Source organism: Pyricularia oryzae, chromosome 2 (assembly GCF_000002495.2).
Source record: "Pyricularia oryzae 70-15 chromosome 2, whole genome shotgun sequence".
Taxonomy (NCBI): domain Eukaryota; kingdom Fungi; phylum Ascomycota; class Sordariomycetes; order Magnaporthales; family Pyriculariaceae; genus Pyricularia; species Pyricularia oryzae.
This window is the reverse complement of record NC_017850.1, coordinates 3,239,877-3,257,368: the sequence shown is the minus strand read 5'-3', so window position 1 is coordinate 3,257,368 and position 17,492 is coordinate 3,239,877. Positions and strand designations below refer to the sequence as shown.

Below are 17,492 nucleotides of genomic sequence, written 5' to 3'. Positions count from 1 at the left end.
CTGGACATGCTCGCTTTGCTTTATATCAGAGAAAACGCCAGTAGCCCTGTCTTCGGGGGCCAGAGCCAGCAAGCGTAGTGACCGGCTCGGCAGCCGATTCCGGATCCGGGTATGGCTTCACAGATAATAAATAGAGGTATGGATGTATTTTGGGAGGCGAGAAAGGAGCAGGGCCACCTTGGAGTCGCATGCAAGGGAAAGTCAAGCAAATGCAACTCCAGGACAAAAGAGAGCCGTCGAACATCATTGTGCATCCATTGAGACGATGACTATCCAGGGAAACAATCCACATTCGAGGGTAATGTTACTATCTGAACGGGCGAGTTGGGGGCTTCCCGCGCCGGATGCGCGAGGAACCGATGCAGGCGGCTATTGTTGTGTAGGTTTATACCTGGGCATGAGGCCTGGATGCTGACAGTGGGTCTATATTTTCTCGCGATCACTGACGCAAAGGGTGTGTACTATAACATTCATGTATGAAACTAAACCCGTTTATCAGACCTCTTCTGCGGGAGTGAGCCGGTGCATCTGGTCTTTTGCGGTGCAGTGGAAAAAAAAAGTTGTAGAGATCGATCGGCGTTCGAGAGCTCCATTTTGGACGGGTAGCTGCACCTGCACGGCGTTAAATTTAGTACGGCGGCCACCAGAGCCAATCACGGTGTCCCGCATGCTGGCATCTGCAGACTTACTGTGGGATGGAGCTGTGGTTGTTTATCCCAAATGCTACGCTGCTTACACCGTGGCCCGCTCGGAGAAAAAAAAAAAAAAGAATCGAAGGCGCAGCCTTGCATTCTAATCTCGCCTAGGTCAGCAAGGCATGGTGTAGCAGCACAATCGAGTGGTGAAAGCCGGCGACCAGGATATCAATGGAGATAGCGCGCGCTTGCCCTTACTGTTTACTGTCGAGATCGGGGCGCAACTCTAAACCGCGCGCTAAAGCTGGTAGCCGACAGCCGAGCTCCTTGCTCCTTGTCTACAGCGTAATCCCGTACGGCATCTTGGACTCTGTTCACCACTCACTCCCTTGCTCTGCACAGCAGAAGCGCTGCCTCTTTTCCAACTACGCCCTCGCACTCTATATTCCTTGCATTCTCTACAAGCCTCGATTCAAATACCGATGACGGTTATTTTCGTCTATTCCCATCTTCATCCGAACGCGTCCATTTTGGTGCCCGATGCCGCTACCCTAGCGGATGATTATGATTGCAGCGATGTGATGCACATTCGGGTTTCTGCCGGGGCAGATGGGGTGGACGTAGCGCCAGGATGCCAGACGATGCTGCATTTACAGTTTGATTGCGGTTTTTTGGGCGGCCCTCAATCCGGCTATGTAAGGCTGTGACAAATTTCTCCTTAGATACACGCCGGTGGGTTTGATGCTTTGTTTGCATTCGTCATTTGGAACTTGAAATGGAATCTACGATTCTTTCTGGGCAGAGAGACGGCGCTAATGGCCGGGTTAGGGTTTGGTAGCTCAGCCCTTTAGTAAGACAACATCACCGGACTGTCGGTAATTAACGGCCTGGTGACAATGCAATGCCTGCAAGTGGAGGGACTGCATAGTACGCAAACCACGTACGAGGCCTTACTCAATCAATCGCCTCTATGATCCTTTGAACAGGTCAATAATAATAATCTGCCTCGCCTGACTGGTTTTGGTGGCAAAGAGAGAGACCAAGCAAGACATGGTGGAGTAAGGCGATTGTCGGCCGTGGATCTTTCTGAGGTCTCTTTCTAAGAGTCATCAACGTGCGGAGTTGAAGATTACTATGATGATTTTGGTTGGTGGTATACGGTTGCATCAAGTTTGCATTGAATCCCGTGATTTGGCCATTTCCAAGACAAATACAACAGCAAAACCTAATGAGAGTTCTGCACGCGGACTTGTGGCGTGGCTGGCGGGCGGGGTTTGCTGTTCCTGCGTGACGCCGAAAGCAGACCCCGTGGGCGAGGCATCCGACTGGAGTGGCTGCTGCAGGCGAAAAAGCAAACGGTTCCTCGGCGACATTTACTGGCTGCAAGCTAAGGCACATTACTCCGTAGTTAGCAAGCTACAGTTAGGTATGCGAGGCCTGAGATCTGCACTACCATCTAGGCCAATTGATTATCAATAAAGAGCGATTTGCAGGCAGCTTGGCATTCAGGATAACAAAAAAGTCGCCGCCCATGAATTCGGCCCCTGTGCTCAAATGGCTCGCCCTCCTGTTTCATGTTTCAGCAAAGGGTACCCAATCATGACGACCGCTTTCGACGACCGACAACCGAGACACATTCGGTAGACCCGCCCCGCCCACATTCATAAATTGCTCCGTATTGCGTTGCGAACATAAGTTGTGCGTTGGCTATGCTCCTTCTAACCCCACCTCGCCCGAGGCCGTATTCTCCGGAAGCGGTGCCATCTCCACCTGCGATCCATGGAATGCTCCGGACAGAGGCTACCGTTCGGGTGATAGGCCGACGTGGTATATATCCGCCACAATCTTGTCTGCAACTGCCGGAAACATGCTCCCTCCTGCAATATGTTTCAGTGCATGGCATATGATGGCTGTTTGGTTACCTAGTTCTACAAAGTATTCGCAGTTTCAAAGTTTTTATCGCAGCCACGCAGTAGCTCTCTTTTTTTGGGTGGCTTTGGGCTTGCAGCGCGCCACTATGTTCTATACGTGGTAGTTCCAAACTCCACTCGACTATAAACAAAATTGGGACGTCGCGCATTTCCTTGTTACTTTCAGCCACGATGTTGACATGGATATTCATTGCTGTCATGTTTCGTGGGGACTCAACCTCGAGACGGTACCCAAGAATAAGAACGCAAACCGGATAATTTCGATCTGGCCATACTTTAGCCTTGACAACTCACATCGTCATTCTGGGTGGCTTGGGTACCAGGGTTGAGCTCTATGGGGCGTTGTTTTCTTTTGTTCTTCTCTTTGTGACTTTTTTTGCGGGGTTCAGGGGTTCGGGATCAAAAATACGTGGGTGGTATTCCTGTCAAATCCATCATGGCTTCTTGAGTGAACGCCTTGTCCAGCTCCTGAAACCGCGTGCTTGAGTTGAGTTCGTGGCTTGCCCGGACGGGAATGGAGACGTTCTTTTCTCAGTACTCTGCCCACAATGGCTCCCTGGACCCTGGCGATAGATATGCACTGGGATGGGATGGAGGGGACCACTCTATCCGTCCTGTTACGGGAAGGCCGTCTCTTGTTTTTTTTTCCTTCTTTTTTTACCTGCGGAGCGTCGATTGTTTTTGGCAGCACTGACTCGCTTTCTGAGATTGACAGTTTATGCTGAGACGGCGATCTACATCGTCATCGCGGCGATGCAGAATTCCCCAAGGGGCCAAAGACGGGATCGATAAAACCAAAAGTTTTCTCCGGGTTGAGGAGATTTGATCTTTTCGCCGTGCTTCTTCTGTATGTGCTTTGTGGAGATTGAGTTAAAGGGCAGCTCCTAGACCGTGTCATGAAGAAATGACGACTTTCCGCATGCCACGAGATTTTTAGCCTTTCAATAGATCCCATAGTTCAAGGGAAAAAACATCAGGAAAAGAACTGAGTCGCATAGAGTATTGTAGATCGTGGAGTCTCCCGTAATCAGGGTATCCCTCCGAGGGAGACACGAACGCAGCTTCTACAGCGTACGAATCGGCTAGGATCTTAAACACACACCCTGCCCCCACATAAAACGTTACCCAGTTGCGGCTGGGGTGTCCAGCTGTTGAACGACAAGACAATGCCGTGGGCGGCCTGTCCACTTTCACTCCACACTTTTTTCAGAGGTTAACCATCCACATTCCATTCTCGTCCGCTTGTCGTCATGCGCGGACTGAGCGGCAAAGTCAGTGCAAGCTTGCGCCCTGACCTTGCACCCGAAATTCCCATACCTAGTTTCTTTTCATATCTCATGGGTGGATTCTTCGCCATAGGGCGGTGGCGGCGGTTTGTGCCAAAGGTGTACATTATTGGACTCTTTTCTCTCATCAAAAAACGGTTTATTGCTGCGAATCCATCCGAGGCATGCTTGCGGCGGGCGCGCCGCCCTCTGTAAGCCAGCACGGCATGATTGATTGAAAGTAGGGCGCAGAGACCAGAACAGATTCCATGCGGTGATAATCACCACTTATTCAAATCGACCGACGCAATCAAAGTCCGGCATCAGCACGGCCGTGGGAGGAGCGATCGGCTGGTGCCAGACGTCAAATTAATTTGGCCGGTGTCTCGAGAGTAATTTTCATACGAGACGCGGCGTGATTGCTAACAAGCCCATCTTCCAAACTTGGCAATCAACAGTATGGAATTACCACTCTCTATCGCGGGTATGATCCGAGGGTACCGCTGTCGTACGGAATCTAAAATCGACTGCCAAGCAACGCAAAGCCTCTTCACAAAATCCAAATCCCTACCCCCGCACGCAATGCTTGCTACCTTTGTATGACTGTGTAAAATAGTCATCTTTTTAGGGGTCATGCAGGTAGGCGTAGGCATTTTTAAACACTCTTCCGCTGCTCAGTCTGTTTGATGGCTTTGCTGTTTGTTGGGTATGATTTCTTTTTGTGTCTCTCCGCGTATTTCATGCCTGCGTTTGGTAAAAGCGCCAAGGGTGCCTTGGGTGCCTATCGCGACAAAAACCATGTGGTGCTACGACTTGACTGCGCCTGGCTCGTCGAAAGCAATTCTTGCTAAGCTATCGATGACTATCATCTACTCATCCAGTTAGGTATCCTCAGCCAACAGATGTCGAAGTCGGCAGCGGGAGCATATGGTTCCACTTTTCCGTTTGTTTCATCTGTCGACATCTGCAGGCGTTCCTGCCAATGGCAGGTCACCGGCTTGCGCGACTGGTGGATTGGAGGGACAACAAAATTCTTTGGCGGTATCGCGCGTCCAGCCAGTTATTTTTGTCGGTTTGACAGCTTGCCACCCATGCTTACCCGTGGCAAAATAGAAATACAAGCCTCGAGAACCATTCAATCAGCAGCCACATATGGGTTTTGATAATCTTGTGCCAGGCCCCTTTCAGCCTATAAGACTTGTAGATTACCTTGTTTAATGACTGGCAGGACCAGGCTGTGCGTCTGCTGTCGCGGCAAACGCCAAACGGCGAAGGATTTGACTGGTCGGCGCCAATCGTAGGCGAATATCACCAAGTGGGAAGCGACGACTGAGCGCGCGTGCATGGCGAAAAACTTTTGGACAATCTTGCTCTCGGCGGAATAAAAATTGAGGGGATCGCCTCTTGCTCACGTTGTGTTTTAGTCCCTTTGACAATTCGTTGATCGATCATATCGTCCTAATTTGGCGGAATGAATTGAATTTCGAAGCATTCGATCCCAAGACACATCCCTTCTCTTTGGTTCCGCGAACCCAGAACAAAAAAAAGCCCGGCGCTTGCTTGTTTGATTTTACTCCCTCTTGAATAGCCTCCATCTATCGATCTAGCGATCTAGCGATTCCACCAGCTCATCTCCTGGGGAGCCTTCCTTTACACTAATTTTACAACAATCCCTTTATGAGCTGAGAGTCCGAGACTTGAAGCTATTTTCCTTGTTATCGTCCTTTCAATTCTAGCAAGGGTCACAACTTTGCTGGCTTATAATCGCACCCAGCCACAGAACAAAGCCGAAAAATAAACAATCATTTCCATCAAGCGCCAAGGGCTTGCGAACGAAGCAAAAATTCTAGAAACGGCAGAGCAACACCGATAGCAGGCCTTTTTTTGGTGTACTTCAGAATCTTGGCAGGCAGTTTTGCAGGCAGAAAGGCCTCTTTTGCTGGTCTTTGTTTACGTTTACTACGATTCTGCGTCTTTTGCTCCGTACTTGGCTTAGGAACAAGCGCCTTGCACTGCCCCGTGTTTGACTGCTTAGCATCCCAACGAGCAATCAGAACTCGTCACAGAATTACCTACAGCCCTTGTAAGCACAACCTTACCGGAAAGTTTTCAATTTTAGATGTTAGAGGCTTGCTCTGACAATGTCAAGTTTGGGAAACCAATTAAGAAACAACCAGATAAAAAAAAACACTATTTGCAGGCACTGCACTGAAGTGTGACCGCCATCCGCCGCCAGCAAGGAAAAAAGAAAAAAAGCAAGAAAGAACAGACAAACAGCTCGGACAAGCTTCGGTCTGGCAAAGAACAGCACAGTAACTCGACTCGTTGGTGTAAGCAAAGCAACATTCGGATATTGGTGTCCGTCCGTTCGCCAGGATCAAATCCTCAATTGCGTCAATCGATCTCTGAGCTGGCTACCACCATCGTAAGCAACTTGGCAAGTCGAGTTTGCTGTATCGCAGGTGCGTTTTTTCCATTACAGTGTACTGTAGCACCAAGCCCCCCAAAACCCTGGCCCCACCGCAGCCAACCAGACAAATCCTACCAGCGCAAGCCACGCTACGCACCTTGTCTTGTCCCCCCCGGCCCCTGGAGCCTGGGCTTGTTAGCTGACTGTCCAGTCTTAGTGGCATAGGGTACACTACGCGACTACCCCGGATATTGACAGCTTCTTACTACAATTGCCTGTTGTGAAGAGGTTGATGCCGAAGACAAAAGAGCGGCATTCCTAAGCCCAAGACAATCAATCCCGTTTGTTCTGCATCATCATCATCACCAATTTTCACCAGCCAAATTACTTTTTTGAACAATAGTTGGCTTCTTCTGCTTCTTCAACTTTGTCCACCACCTCCAATCGCTCGATCCGAACCAATCCGACCGTCGCTAAGCCACACCCGCATCCGGCCGTCTCGACCACGTCAAAACAATCTGCCACCGTAGCGTCAACCCCGAGACCCAGTGCCCAGAGAGACAATTGACTTTCGGCCAAGTCCTTGCTGCCAAATCCCAGAGCATCAAGCCACTCTCAACCGTACATATACGTGCATTCCAATTCACTCGAAACCGAGTATAGTACAGGTAGTCTGCCAAGACCCCAGCATCTCGTCATTGATAATTTGACTTGTTCTGTCTGCTACAAGACAGCAAAAAGCCCAGCCTCAGTCCAGTGCAACAGATTGCAATAACTTAGATTAAATCGAGCGCCCTGCAGCAGCTCAACCCAGACTCAAGCCACAGTTGTCCAGTCCATCTGCCGACGCTGGTCTACTCTATCACGACACTAATCAATTCCCAACCCAAAAGTCAGGCACCGCTCTAGGTTTAGCCTCGTGGTCCCTTGGGTCGCCAACTGACGATCGCTTGTCCATTCAAACTTGCCCATTCCGTGCTGGGCAAAACAAGCCCTTTGTCCGCTGTCTTTTTTTTACAACCACACTTACCCACCCCACCCCCCCTTTACCACCCCAGGCTCCACCCACCCACCATCCGACCCTTGTCGGCCTGATCTTGTGTACACGCCCTCTCATCCCTGTCGAGTCCCCCCGTGCACACCCTCCCACCCCCTTTTCCCCTGCAACAAACCCGGAGCACATGAACTTCGCCGCACCCCTCGTATAAGCCAAACAAAGCGTTCTGTACAGGGGGCCAACACCACTTTGATTCATATACTATAACCTCCCCTTCCTTTCTTTGTCGAGATCCGTCCTTTCACAAAGACATCATTGCAAGGTCGACTACCTCCATTCGTTCATCGATCGACATGTCCACATCATACCTGTCCGCAATGCCCAGCTCGACCTACCCCCACACATACAGCAACATGGACTCGACGACATTACCGCAGCTGAGCCGGGAGGAGCTCAACGCCGCCGCTCTCGAGACGTTTGTTTACAATGCTGTTACCGAACCCATGATCGAGTACCTGGCCATGAAGACGAGCGAGGTCATTGCATGCGATAGCCCCAAGAAGAACGAGCCCACGGATTCTGACGAGGGTCCTATGCCAACCCTCAAGGAGTTCATCACTCGCTTGGTAGTCTGTTCCAACGTCCAGGTCCCCACTCTGATGTCTTCCCTGGTCTACCTCACCCGACTCAAGGCTCGCCTGCAGCCTCACGCCACTGGCCGCCGTAGCACTCCGCATCGCATCTTCCTGGCCACTTTGATTCTGGCCGCTAAGTACCTGAACGACAGCTCTCCCAAGAACAAGCACTGGGCCAGGTACACATATGTACCCGTCATCTCCAATGACGGTAGCGGCGTCGTTGCCGACTTCTCTTTCCGCACTGCAGAGGTCAACGAGATGGAGAGGCAGCTGCTTTGCCTGCTCGGCTGGGATCTGAGGATTGAGGAGCAGGATCTTTACCGCGAGTTTGATGTTTTCCTCGAGCCCATCCGCCGGGACGTGGCCGACCGCTTCGCCCGCCGCCAGCGCCGCAAGTACGAGGAGCGTGTCCGTCTCGAATATCTCCAGAAGGAGGAGGCCGCTGCCCGTGCACGTGCCCGCGATGCCTCGCCCTCGCATTCTACGAGCTCCCGTGGCAGCTCGCCTGCATCTTCTGCCTCGTCCCGCACCGGGGGTCGCTCAGCCAGCAGCTCGATTTCATCTGGCAGCTCGCGCAGCGCATCCCCATATGCGCCCAGCCTCACCTACTCGGCTGGCCAGAGCCCCGCTAGCTCTTTGTCGAGCCGTGCGACTACCCCCGAGAGGGACGACCAATCCTACGTCTACTGCGGGTCTGAGGAGAACCAGTCTGTCCCCTCTGAGCAGAAGAGGCCGCACATCCTTGGCCGCCTCGCCGCCGCTTTCCAGTCTCGCTGAGCACTCATCCATCGCATACTTGTTTTGTGTCATCAAACTTTTCTCTTTTCCATGCAACAAAAAGCAAAGCGAGGCGTTGGTGGAGCGTTATTATTTTGTTTCTGGTGCTCGAATGCATCCATTTCGCTTCTATTCCTTATGTGATGTTTCTTTCCTTTTCTTTCCTTTTTCCTTTGTTTCTAGTTCATTTTTGGGATGGTCAACGACGGCGCTCGTTTGGGATATGTGGGCTCAGACCGGTACAGGAGTTTTTGGCTTTTATGGCTTGGGTTGCATTTGCTTTTATTGTTTTGCATTCTGGAGGTATACCTTGGTTGGGCGAGATACTAATGACACGAGAAACATCACTGGCGTGATACAATCTCATAGCATGGTTAGGCTGTATGGTGTTTGCTTTCCAACGATTCTACTTTATTCAATTTGCTTCTCCTCTTCTAGCAGTCTGCGTTTTTACTTGTAATGCCCACGGGAGGATATACCACCAGTAAACTCTGGTTTCGAGCGCAGTTGCCTTCACATAGAATGAAAAATGACATCAAGGCGGTCGACCGCTTCTACCAAGTTCAAAGTTCCCCGCATTGGTTTTTTAGGACTTTTTTTTCCTTGTTCGTCTCATATGTCTTAGTACGTATATGCAAGCGGAAGTTCGTTTCCGTGTTGCTGCCAGTGTGCTCGTGCAAATTCTGCGCATCAAGTCATGGGCAGCGGTAAGCTGTCACTATTGTCCGTCATCTAATGTGCATGTGTTGGGGTGGTTTGTTTTTCCTCATCAATCCGAACCGACCAACCAGACCGTACAGGACGAAAAAGCCCATTGATCGAAGGAAAAAAAAACAAGACAGATGCCTAACAAAATCCACAAGTTCATGCTACGGCTCCTTCGCCTTGCAGACTCGGGGCGTCACGAGGAAGCGTTTTAGGCAGAGGCAAGAGAGGCAAGAGAGTAAGTTCCAGGCTCACCGGTCCTTTCGAAAAGGGCGACTCTGCCTTAGCTCTGGCTTGCCAAGCGCGACAGACTCGTGGATGGGAAAGGGGATTGGAGATAAACAATGGGGGGTGAGGAGGTATGGGGAGCGATTGATGTTCAAAAAAAAATGTGGGATTCCCGAGGCGTGAGAGTTTGACGCCGTCGTCCGATTTGGTAGGGCGAGCGACGCAGGGCCGGGGGGCGGGGGTGGGATTTTCTTTTCTTCCTTTTGCTCTTCTTTACTTTTTATTCTCCCTTCGGTTAGTTCTTTTTTTGCTCCTTTGGGTGGGGGAGTTTTACGGCAAAAAAAAACAAAAAAAAAAAAAAACAACAACAACAACACCGGACGAGCGGGTGGATTGAAAGGAGGTAACAGGTAGGTTTGCTGATGGGGTTTTTGGGAATCTAGAACGCCTTGAACGCAAAACTACGGAGTACTCCGCAAGTTTCAGTTTACTGTGTGGTATTCATGTGCATCTCTACCGGTATTGTTTTTCCTCGTGTATCTCCACCATTACGAAGATTGGTCTAGAGGCCTTGGTAATATGTGGCTTTGCAGTTTGTGAGAGTCTTGGCTGTTGAGGCTCAGATACGACGGGGCTGATAGGTTTCTGTGGTGAGATGTACAGTAGTGGACAAATTTGAGATGAGTTCCGTAAAAAATGCAGCCCTCAGCCAGCCCAGCTGGCTATGTGGATAAACAAAACAACTTGTTTTTTTCTACTGTCCTCTTTTTAGTTTGTTTGTCCACATCAAAATTCAATTCCCAACAACAAAACGCCTTGTGAGACCCGATGAAAATATGGGCTGCTTTTGTTTAGCCCGGCTGCAGCCCAGGGTAGACTTTTTTTTCTCTTTAGGCGTTTGCGACGCGCGCGGCCGATGCAAGGAGGTGGAGATGGTTGAAAAGGCGGGCGGCGGTCCGCTGGAAGTCTTGCTGGGGCTTGCTCCCTTGGGCTGACTTGGCCGACTTTTGGGGGAAACCTGCCCAATTCGGACCGCGTGTGCCAAGACCGAACGAACCTATTCGCTGCTGACTATATCCTACCTAGCGGATTTACCAAGTCATGGAATTTCTATAGCGGATCGAGGGGTGTGCATACCTAGAAGAACAATATAAGAGAGTCGGTTGGCAATCTGGACCACGGGTTAGCCATACCGGCTGGATTGGTTGGAGTCGGATCGGTCTAGTGATCGAGTCGATAATTTTCAGGTGTTACCGGGTTGCTGGGCTGACTATCAGAAAAACTGCAGTCGGTACTGCCCTATATTCATCGCTAGGACGCACTAACAAAATTATGAGACAGCTGAACACCAGCGAGCAACTTGCAATGAAAACGATAGGGGAAGGTTTTCCATTATCGAACCCTAAATATAGAACTTGATCATGGTGAATCAACCCGGTTCAAATCAGATCATGATGCATTTACTGGACATTGATAGCTGGAGTATACCTCACTGCGCGTGCCAAGGCTATATATATGCAGCTAGAGACATACTGCCCATCCTGTATCAACGTTCACGTACAAATGTCCACGAGATGATAAATAGGTTCTCGTCATACTAATAGCGTTCACAGTTTTCGAAGCCTCCAAGACATACTCAATTTTTATTCAACAGTTTACGAATCATGTATAACGCGGTGTTTTTATCCAGATTTGAAGCCTGAAATGAAGATGTAGATGAAATGCATCGCCATGTTGACAGTTTACTGGGGCCTAGTCTCTGGCATTGGCTGGCTTCATGTCAATTGTGCTAGAACTAGATGGTTTCAATCATCAAGCTGGCCTGGTATGACTAGTCAGGTCGGCACAATGGATTCCACAGTCTAGTTAGCCCCGACCAATATAGCCTCCCAAAGGGCTCCATGGCGCAACTCCATAATACTATTCTCGGCATATATACCGGCAATACTAAAAGAGGCAGGTATAAGCACTCCCGACTATCTTACCCCTAATACTGTCGGATGCTTTAATCAAGAAAGTATTTCAAGTCATGACCCCGCAGTAAAAACAAACGTCATGGTTAAGACCACCTGCTTCGGAGGTCGCCGGAGAACCTGGTTGCTGCGAGTCACGTGAATGGGGCCCCTTGCAAAAGCCGGAACGAGTACGATCATTATAATTACTGTTAATAAGTCGAGAGAATGATTCTTGTATTTAATCTAATTATATTGAGAGTATTCGCTTGCGCCTAGGTATCTATGCGCATTAGCAATGGACCCGAGTACAAGGTTGGGATATCCTGGATAGTTTGTATGTGAAGGTGAATGGGGTGGAAATTGTCAGTGATTGGGGGTATCTGCATGAAAGTAATCGATAGTCTAATGGCAACAAGGTATTACACCGTATGATACGGTACAGGTTGTTTGTGTGTAGGGTGAGGGTAAACGTGAATATGACAGCTCCAGGGGGCAGGGATTCAAGTTGGGTAGGTAGGTAGTGCAGTGGGTATACTGTAGTATCAAGTAGTGGGCGGAGATTAATTAGATAGAAGGAAGTCTGACATTGAACAAAAGGAAGCTTGTGAAACATGTAGCTTCGAATGAGGTGACGTCAAGCGTCCTGCCTCCAACGGCTTGCCAGAGCGCAAATTATTAGTGTTTGTCAATCAATTAAACCGTATCCATCACACCGTTCGAGAAGAAGCACTCGAGATGAAGCAACTAAACAACGCCTCGACTCGTAACCAGCGAACGAGGCGCGCGTCATGTTCCGGACACGACGTTGAACTGGGCCCGTTCGTTTTGTGGGTTTCAACATCCCGCTTTATCACCTCGCTTTGTCAGACAGAGCCGTCCTCCTTTATCCTCTCGACAAACACCGCCGTGCCCCAGACGCTGCACTGCACGCAGCCCATCAGCTCGCTCTGGTCGAATGAGACGCCAATGATGGCGTTGGCGCCCATGGAGACGGCGCAGAGCTCCATGCGCTCCTGGGCCTCGTTGCGCGCGTCGTAGATGGCGTGCGTGAGGTGCCGCGCTTCTTGCGACACCGTCTTGCGCAGGAACCCGGACGCGGAGCTGTTCTTCCTCGGCTTGGGCCGCTCGTGTACGGACGAGCCCTTGACCGCGCCCATGATCATCTTGATGCGGAAGCCCGGCAGCGTCTCCGTCGTCGCAGTCAGCATGCTAGACGGGAGGTTTGTGGGCTCGGCGTTGGCAGCTATCTCGGCCTGGATCTGTGCAGCGGCCTGCTGCGGCACCATCATGGTGGACCGGCGATTGGACAGCATGTTGGCGGATGAGGTATGGGAGAGTGATGTGTAGCTGGTAGGTAGCCGGATATAGACCGAGAAAGAAATATAGAGAATGCCCTGTTATCTTCTGTCTAGGGTAAAGGTAGGTATGTTCTTGGCGGGCAGGGGCTGAGATGCACAGAGAGTTGCTGATGTTTGGTGGTGGTTTGATGATGAAGGTTGTAATCTTGTCGCGTGGTAAAAGGCAATAGCATCAAGTGTAGACAAGCATCGACAAGAACAACGCGGCGATGGGTACATTTTGACTTCCTTTAAGGCTTGACGTTGTATTCGGGTAAAGCTTCTTCGCGTCAGAGGCCGCCAACCGGAGAGTAAAGCTTCCCCTTGTTGCTTGCTTTGATCTTGGCTGACAGCTTGGTTTCGTGGGGCTGATCGTGTCTCATCGCGCCTAAATAACAGGCCCTGCTGCTCTGGAAAATGGGTTGCGAAGGGGCATCAATCTCCAGACTTTTGGAAACATGAGACAATTGACTCCTATCGCTTCGGCTTTTCCTGCCCATTGTCGAATTCGCCAAGACCAAAGCTCGATATGCTTTATGAACCTGATGCTTGATGCTTGATGCTTAAGATTTGAACCTTTGCGGTTTGCATTTGTTTTGACGGTTGCGCTTCTCCGTGGTCGCCATGAACTGCCGTGAACTGGCTACCGACTGAACCCAAATCCATCATGATCTAGCAATGTGAAGAGAACGTCATACGATGAGGAGAACAAAAAAAATAAGAGCCCATGAACGCTCCTAGCTGTACAACTACCTAGATAGTTGCGCACCACGTCGCTGGGGTTCAATTCCTTATGACGCAGTTGTTTGTTGCGACGCGTATAAAGTAGTTTTTAGCGATACACGTGCTGTTTGGTTCCGGTAAAACTGTGCTAAAGAACAACTCCCACTGAGGCCAACCACTGCAAAGGCCGGGCATCCTGACCCAAAGTCCCGGGGTTCAGCTTGCAAATCTCCGATCAGTTCGGTATAACTTACCTGACCATCGAAAAACATTCTAGATTCAGCCTTCTGACATATCAAGATTTACAAAGTCCTCGGTCATGCTTAAAGTCTGAACTTGACTATGGCCAGACCGCATTTTCCCGCACGTTTCACTGTGTCTACTCCACTACAATGCCATCGATCGGTTCCCTCCCGATAGCATGGCCACGTGCTCGATGTGCGCATGTAGTTCTACCCGACGGATACAGCAACAGGATACAAGGGTTGATCAGGCAAAATACACCAGACGATTGTCATGGGCTAAGACTTCTGTAGTTTGTTCTCGAAGAAAAAAAAACTGACAATTGGTATCGAACTGATGCCTGCCGACGCTTGCTCGACGTTGCTGTCGCCAGGTCTCTCCTCTATAATCAGTGCTCTCAGCACGGACATTCATCGGCAGCTTGCCAGAGTGGTTAATGGGTAAGACTTGAATACGCCTTACAATTCAGACATCTTATGACTTCGGTCGCGCAGGTTCGAACCCTGCAGCTGTCGTTTCTTTTTGATTCCAATCCCCCCTGATTGGAATCCTTTTTGGCCGCCCGCAAACACAAACAAAGGGTCCAGTGGGGCATTGGCTATTCACGTCATAACAATTCGACCCCACCAAATCCTACAGAATGGGCAGACAGCTGAGCGTGTACTGAGTCACTGATAGATTCGTCTATTGTCTGCGGTATCAGTTGCCCCGCCTTACTTTTTCCAGCTTGTGGAAGAACATAACACTGAATCGCTGAATATTGGATCAAATATCTACCCATTGAGTTTGCGCAACCAATTCATTGCGTGGGTTTTTGTTCTTCAGCTTTTTTTCGCCTTCATCAAAATGTCGTCCATTCTGCACTTGCGGTCAGAGACCAAGCCATTGGAGCACCGGTCCGCCCTAACTCCCACTGTAAGACAAGCGCAAGCGCGCTCCGATGCCGCTCTACCCTATCGAGCCAGCCAGCGGACGCCAAAATCGTGACTAACCACAACGCATGATATTTTCTAGACCACCAAGGCCTTGATTGAGGCCGGTTACACCGTCAATGTCGAGCGCAGTCCCGTCCGCATCTTCGACGACGCCGAGTTCGAGGCTGTTGGCGCAACCCTCGTCCCCGAGGGCAGCTGGGAGCAGATTCCCAAGGACCACATCGTCATTGGACTGAAGGAGTTGGAGGAGAAGGACTGTGTGTATTCAAGCTGGGAATGCGTTGCTTGAAATGAATGGTGTTTACTGACTCTTGGCTGCAGTCCCTTTGAAGCACACACACATCCAGTTCGCCCACTGCTACAAGAACCAAGGAGGCTGGGACAAGGTCCTCCGGAGGTATCACGATGGCGAGGGAATGCTCCTCGACATTGAGTTCCTCGAGAAGGACGGCCGTCGTGTTGCTGCTTTCGGCTACTGGGCCGGCTTTGCCGGTGCCGCGCTGGCCCTTCAGAACTGGGCCTGGCAGCTGACCAACAGCGGCGAGCCCCTGCCGAGCGTCGAGAGCCGCCCTAACGAGGCTGCCTTGGTCGGCGACATCAAGGAGGCTCTTGCTGGGGGCAAGGAAAAGGCCGGCAGGCTGCCCCGCGTCATCGTCATCGGTGCCCTGGGCCGCTGCGGTCGTGGTGCCGTCGACATGTGCAAGAAGGCCGGCATACCGGATGAGAACATCCTCAAGTGGGATATGGAGGAGACGGCCCCCGGTGGACCGTTCAAGGAGATTGTCGAGAGTGACATCTTTGTCAACTGCATCTACCTGAACAAGCAGATCCCGCCGTTTGTGACCATGGAGTCGCTCAACACGCCAGAGCGCAAGCTCTCCGTCATCAACGACTGCTCGGCTGACACGACCAACCCCTTTAACCCTGGTAAGTTGACTGAGCTCTCTTGAACTAAAAACATGCGTGGTCCGGTCTTCTGACATGATGCTAGTTCCCGTGTACACTGTGGCCACGACTTTCGACAAGCCCACTGTGCCGGTCGATGGCTTGAGCCATGGCCCGCCCCTGAGCGTTATCAGCATCGACCACCTGCCGAGTCTGCTCCCGCGGGAGGCTTCGGAGTCGTTCAGCAACGACTTGTTGCCATATCTCCTGAAGCTGAAGGACTGGAAGAGTGACCCGGTGTGGGCTGGCGCCGAGAAGCTGTTCCACGAGAAGGTCAAGACCCTGCCGTAGAGGTAGGAGAGGAGGTGGCGATCGTTTAGAGTACTGCTAGCAACTTGAACAGCAGTCTTTAGAAAAGTTCAAAAAAGTGATCCAACAAGAGAAGCACGGCTCAAAGCTTGTACATTTTATGTCGTCCCATTGATGACATGTATCTTGCGGAGAGGTCTGCGATGGACGAAAGTCCCAAAAAGCGATATTCCCAGTATGAATTATCTACAGTAAGAAAAATGGTATTTTTACCCCATGCGTCCATGACCTGCCGAATATGTACCCAAGTTGATGCGATTATCTCCAGTGAAAAGAAGAAGAAGAAAAAAACCAAAAAAAAGTGTACGCCGGGCCATGAGAGGCCAATGCTGATGCCAATGCTAATGCTCGCTTGAAACCAACTCCAACTCCTTCCAATATGCCAGAAGCCATGTTGCCTCGGATTTTAACCACTGTTGAGGCGCGCCAGTAACCAACCTACTCTGTATTTTTTTTATTTTTATCTTTTTGTTTCCCTCGGCTCCGAAATTGGCACCCTAATCAAACATGCCAACCTCCTCGGCGAATTTCTGGAGGGTGACCAGGTCCAGGTACTCCCTGAGCACCTTGATCCTGACCCTGCCGTCGACGGGATCCCTGACCGTGTTGAGAATCAGCACGGCTGTCTGCCTGTAGACTACTGGCTCACCGTCGTCGTCGGGCCGGGTGCCCCTGACCGTGGCCTCGAGTATGGCCCGCTCCGACGTGACGGTGCGCGAGACGATGGTGAAGTCGTACTCCTGAAACGCGTTGAACACCTTCCTGGCCTGCTTGACCGTGTCCGGGATGGTGTGGTCGCCCGTGAAGGGCTCCAGGTCGCCCAGCACAAAGTAGTTGGCGTCGGCCGTGAACAGCGACGCCATGTTGTCGAACCGCCGGTTGCCAAACACGTCGATGATGCCCTCGAGGATGAAGTTGTTCTCCTCGGGCGTCACGGGCGGCAGGTCCCGGCGCGGGAGCGCAGCGGCCGCGGCCCCGCTGGCGAGGACCAGGGCGGCGGCGAGGATGGAGGTGGGCTTCATTCTTTCGTTGGTGTGTGGGCTTATATGTCGTGACTTGTTTTCGGGTGGAGCTTTGCTCTATCTAGTCGAGCGAACGACTGGTTTTGGGTGATTGAGGGGTGGGAGTTGTCAAGTCTAAATAAGGGGACAAGAGAAAAAAGAATAAAGAAGAAAGAAAGGATTGTGACTGGATAGGTTTCCGAGAAAGCCCAAGTGCCTGCTTGTTTGAAATGCTCTCTGAACAGATAATAGTCTTGGTTGTCGACTGAAGACGAGACTCGTTGCACTTTATACTGCGTCAATGGCCCATGGTTGAGGGTATTGACAAAGCCAACATTTCCCCCGTTGCTTACAGACACCCTCGTCGGCATCATACATGGCAAGACAACGTCTAGCACCATGTCAGCTTTTTTTTCTCACGATGTTATTCTCAGCTCTTTGCTTTAGGTTCCTTTGGA

At 50.8% G+C, this 17,492-nt stretch overlaps 7 protein-coding genes and 1 non-coding gene across 8 annotated transcripts; 3 read left to right on the top strand and 5 right to left on the bottom strand.

Moving 5' to 3' along the window:
* Nucleotides 1–25: 25 nt before the first annotated feature.
* Nucleotides 26–997, bottom strand: MGG_15680 (uncharacterized protein; the record flags this gene model as incomplete). The annotated part of the gene is made up of 4 exons (XM_003714245.1): nucleotides 26–115; nucleotides 309–369; nucleotides 690–701; nucleotides 993–997. 4 exons carry the CDS (start codon nucleotides 995–997, stop codon nucleotides 26–28), a joined length of 168 nt encoding a protein of 55 aa, XP_003714293.1.
* Nucleotides 998–7,409: 6,412 nt separating this feature from the next.
* On the top strand, nucleotides 7,410–9,245 carry MGG_01361 (PHO85 cyclin-1). Its single transcript, XM_003714244.1, has one exon. It carries the CDS (start codon nucleotides 7,592–7,594, stop codon nucleotides 8,651–8,653), a length of 1,062 nt encoding a protein of 353 aa, XP_003714292.1. The 5' UTR covers nucleotides 7,410–7,591; the 3' UTR covers nucleotides 8,654–9,245.
* A 1,231-nt stretch (nucleotides 9,246–10,476) lies between these two features.
* MGG_15679 (uncharacterized protein) lies at nucleotides 10,477–11,126 on the bottom strand (the record flags this gene model as incomplete). Its single annotated transcript, XM_003714243.1, has 2 exons — nucleotides 10,477–10,664; nucleotides 11,120–11,126. The coding sequence occupies 2 exons, from the start codon at nucleotides 11,124–11,126 to the stop codon at nucleotides 10,477–10,479; spliced, it is 195 nt and encodes a 64-aa protein (XP_003714291.1).
* A 1,201-nt stretch (nucleotides 11,127–12,327) lies between these two features.
* On the bottom strand, nucleotides 12,328–13,694 carry MGG_15677 (uncharacterized protein; the record flags this gene model as incomplete). Its single annotated transcript, XM_003714241.1, has 3 exons — nucleotides 13,455–13,694; nucleotides 12,411–13,127; nucleotides 12,328–12,351 (listed from the first exon to the last, which is right to left on the bottom strand). The coding sequence occupies exons 2-3, from the start codon at nucleotides 12,852–12,854 to the stop codon at nucleotides 12,328–12,330; spliced, it is 468 nt and encodes a 155-aa protein (XP_003714289.1). The 5' UTR covers nucleotides 12,855–13,127; nucleotides 13,455–13,694.
* On the bottom strand, nucleotides 12,939–13,547 carry MGG_15678 (uncharacterized protein; the record flags this gene model as incomplete). Its single annotated transcript, XM_003714242.1, has 2 exons — nucleotides 12,939–13,127; nucleotides 13,455–13,547. 2 exons carry the CDS (start codon nucleotides 13,545–13,547, stop codon nucleotides 12,939–12,941), a joined length of 282 nt encoding a protein of 93 aa, XP_003714290.1.
* A 565-nt stretch (nucleotides 13,695–14,259) lies between the features above and the next one.
* On the top strand, nucleotides 14,260–14,359 carry MGG_20020. Its single transcript has one exon. It is a non-coding gene; the product is annotated as a tRNA-Ser (tRNA).
* A 136-nt stretch (nucleotides 14,360–14,495) lies between these two features.
* Nucleotides 14,496–17,202, top strand: MGG_01359 (saccharopine dehydrogenase). Its single transcript, XM_003714240.1, has 4 exons — nucleotides 14,496–14,759; nucleotides 14,859–15,036; nucleotides 15,101–15,706; nucleotides 15,771–17,202. Exons 1-4 carry the CDS (start codon nucleotides 14,691–14,693, stop codon nucleotides 16,013–16,015), a joined length of 1,098 nt encoding a protein of 365 aa, XP_003714288.1. The 5' UTR covers nucleotides 14,496–14,690; the 3' UTR covers nucleotides 16,016–17,202.
* On the bottom strand, nucleotides 16,531–17,450 carry MGG_01358 (uncharacterized protein; the record flags this gene model as incomplete). The annotated part of the gene is made up of 1 exon (XM_003714239.1): nucleotides 16,531–17,450. The coding sequence occupies exon 1, from the start codon at nucleotides 17,053–17,055 to the stop codon at nucleotides 16,531–16,533; it is 525 nt and encodes a 174-aa protein (XP_003714287.1). The 5' UTR covers nucleotides 17,056–17,450.
* Between the last annotated feature and the right edge of the window lie 42 nt (nucleotides 17,451–17,492).